At 41.6% G+C, this 3,546-nt stretch overlaps 1 protein-coding gene across 1 annotated transcript in view; it reads left to right on the top strand.

The window, feature by feature from the left end:
* Positions 1-3,546, top strand: part of LOC104965378 (delta and Notch-like epidermal growth factor-related receptor) — a 41,497-nt gene that overhangs the window by 3,694 nt on the left and 34,257 nt on the right. The window contains exon 2 of the mRNA XM_010794334.1: positions 2,634-2,797. Coding sequence (XP_010792636.1) covers positions 2,634-2,797 — 164 coding nt within the window. The remainder of the gene's footprint in view (positions 1-2,633; positions 2,798-3,546) is intronic.

The raw sequence follows: 3,546 nt of genomic DNA, 5'->3' as shown, positions 1-3,546 counted from the left end.
GGCCCATGTGATGTAGAGAGACAGAGAAGAGGAGAAGCGACACGTGTTGATGTAGAAGAGACGTGAAGAAGAGGGGACACGTGTTGATGTAGAAGAGACATGAAGAAGAGGGAACACATGTTGATGTAGAAGAGACATGAAGAAGAGGGGACACATGGTGATGTAGAAGAGACATGAAGAAGAGGGGACACATGGTGATGTAGAAGAGACATGAAGAAGAGGGGACACATGTTGATGTAGAAGAGACATGAAGAAGAGGGGACACATGTTGATGTAGAAGAGACATGGAGAAGAGGGGACACATGTTGATGTAGAAGAGACATGGAGAAGAGGGGACACATGTTGATGTAGAAGAGACATGAAGAAGAGGGGACACATGTTGATGTAGAAGAGACATGAAGAAGAGGGGACACATGTTGATGTAGAAGAGACATGAAGAAGAGGGGACACATGTTGAAGTAGAAGAGACATGGACAAGTGGATTTTGCATAATAGGTGACCTTTAAATAACTTAAATGGTCGGATACTGCTTCCTACTTTGTATAGCCTTGAAAGAACCCGCGTGTGTGTGTGTGTGTGTGTGTGTGTGTGTGTGTGTGTGTGTGTGTNTGAAGAAGAGGGGACACATGTTGATGTAGAAGAGACATGAAGAAGAGGGGACACATGTTGATGTAGAGGAGACATGAAGAAGAGGGGACACATGTTGATGTAGAAGAGACATGAAGAAGAGGGGACACATGTTGATGTAGAAGAGACATGAACAAGTGGAATTTGCATAATAGGTGATCTTTAAATAAAAAGAGCAATTCAAAGTACTAATATAAAAACTTCTCTCTCTCACCACCCGGCTGCCTCTCGGCTGTGAGAGCGGTGACTCGGCTTCGTGTTTTAAGTCTGCTCGGCGGGATGGCAGATATTGGATCTCAGTGTCTCTGGCAGAAACATGGCCCTCATTGTTCTTCTCCTCCTCGGGGCCCAGCAGGGGGCCGGCTGCTCGGCTCACATGTTTACAGATGCAGCGCTACGCCTCCTCAAGAGCGCCCTTTTCTCTCCGCGATCCTCTCACACATCCAGATAGAAAACAAATGAGACCAGTTCGGCTGTTAGGATTACTTATTTGGAATTAGCATTATTTCTTGATTTAGACATGTCAAGTTTTAAAGACGATATATTACAATATTATGAGATCATGCCCTTAATCATCCCTCGATAGCCTGAGGGTTGGTGCTAGAAGAAAACTCATGTAGTGCCTGGAATAAAAAGGGTTCATCTCAGGAGGAGCATTAAGGTGTACATAGCTGCTTCAGTAAAACGTGAATTATTATGAATTTGTTTGCAGAGTAGTTGTTTGTCTAGCTATGTACTTTTATTTTGTTAATACATATACATTTAGAAAAGGTACAAATACATTTAAGTCAGATGAAGCAATTTTGTATCTCTTAATAGTAATAATAATAACATTAATTATTAAAAGTCAACAACAAAATACCAGCATTATATATCGGCCGTCAGCCCCCTGCTCTCATATCAGTCAACCACTATATTTTGTACTGAGCTCCTGATGGATGATAGGCTCCGACACACTGGCTGTATTTCACAACTCGTGTTCATCAGGGTCAAAGTGTTTCCACAGGAAGTAATATCCCCCCCCACTGAGTCCAGACACTGACAGCCATTACTCACAACCCCTTACCCATAATGCCTTGTTGGGCAAACTGGAGGAGCGTCCTTAAATCATCCGCCTCGGTTCAAACACAGGATAAAGTGTTGTTGACCTTTAATTCATGTTTGAGATGCCTAGCAAGGTGATGCTCCCGATATAATATTGGTGCAGTTTGAAGCTGTCCTAATATTTTACGCATTTTTCTGATAATATCCATTATTTAAACAGTGAATATTGTAAGTAAAGGGGTTGCGATATTCCAGTTTTTATGAAAAAGTTGATATTTAAATTAGGAAATACTGATATAATTGTAATGATATACATATGATAATATTGTGTTGGCAGTTGTTGGGAACATTTTTTACTGGATATCTTTCCACATCCTAACATCAGTATTTTAAGTTTAATACATTCTCAAAAAAACACAAAATGCACAATAAATAAGGTCAAAGTTTGTCAAGTAATTAGCGATAAACGTGTCCTTTAAAATGTTCCATAGATATGATGATAATACCATTATTGGAAATTATTTTTTGTCCACAATAATCATGAATCATGGATTGTCCATCAATAATTATCTTGCTGTTTCACTGTCACCAAGTGAAAAGAGATCATGACAACTGTTCTGACTGTTCTGAATTTATAATTTGGGCTAGACTCAGGGCCGTCCCTGGCCAACATGAGGCCCCACGCAAAGTTATATGATGAGGCCCTCTGTTTCGCGAGCGTCGACGGGGGGTGCTAGTGGAGCCTCGCAGCGGCAAAACCGTGCCGCGCCACACTAATTGCACTGCATAAGCGCATTTTCGGCTCAGTTGAGGCACCCTCCGCAAGGTGAAGCCCCACACAGTCTGCATGACGGCCCTGGCTAAACTTTACAAAAGCCCACAATGTTAAGATTTTCTTTGTGATTCTCCTGAATGTCCTCTCTTCATCCCTCCCTCCCCTGCTTTTTTTTCTCCCCCTCCAGGGTGGTGGTGAACGCCAGTGGAGCTCCAGTTCTGTGGCGTGTGAATGAAGACGGTTTCCTCCGTTCCTCCATTTTGAACGGCACGACCATGTGGTTCCTGCAGGGCGCTGACGGACTGGTGGTGCCGGACCACTTCCTGCCCCTGGGACAGAACTACTTCCTCAGTAAGACGTTGTGCATATTCAACACATTTAAAAAAACTGTTTTCATATCAAGCAAAAATATCCAGGTCTGGAAAGGTAATGCTATGTGGATGTGTCTTAAACCTGCATTTTGTATAATAGCCAGCAGGGGGCGACTCCATTGGTTGCAAAAACAACTCAGACTGTATGGAAGACTACGAGAAAAATCACCCAACTTCTCACTGGATTTATCATCTCAGAAAACATTTTCCTGACAAGTTTTTTTGTGTCAATCTCTAGTTTGAAGTCTTCTTCAATACAGCTGAATGTTCATTTAGCAATTTATGATGCCATTTAGAGTAACATAGACAATACATCAGGTATTGAGTGGCTACACGATGTTGTCAAGTTAGGGCGGTCTTTAAAGGTGTTGAATTCATGTAGCCTAAATAAATAAGCCTTTCTTTGGTTTTGATTGTGTTCAAAAAAAATGTAAAGGTCTCAAAAGTGCTAAGGCAAATATTGTATGAATACATTTTAAAAGTCGTAATTTACATTATTTTATTTACATAATGCTTCCCACATTAATGTCAAGCAGATCAGGATAGTGGAGAACAGTCTTTAAAGTTAATATTTTTCAACATTGAAGTTTGCTTTGCTCATGGGGTGTTTCTCAATGTTGAGTACGCTTGCTTGGTAGCACATGTCTTCCGAGTCACTTGCTTCAGAAGCTAGGCAAGAATACTTCCTGGCATTCGGAAAACGAAGAGTGGAACAGGCGTGCAGGTGTG

The sequence above is a fragment of the Notothenia coriiceps genome, unplaced genomic scaffold, assembly GCF_000735185.1.
Source record: "Notothenia coriiceps isolate Sejong01 unplaced genomic scaffold, NC01 NC01_scaffold00037244, whole genome shotgun sequence".
Classification (NCBI taxonomy): Eukaryota; Metazoa; Chordata; class Actinopteri; order Perciformes; family Nototheniidae; genus Notothenia; species Notothenia coriiceps.
The sequence above is the reverse complement of the archived record's forward strand: the minus strand, read 5'-3'. Positions and strand labels throughout refer to the sequence as shown.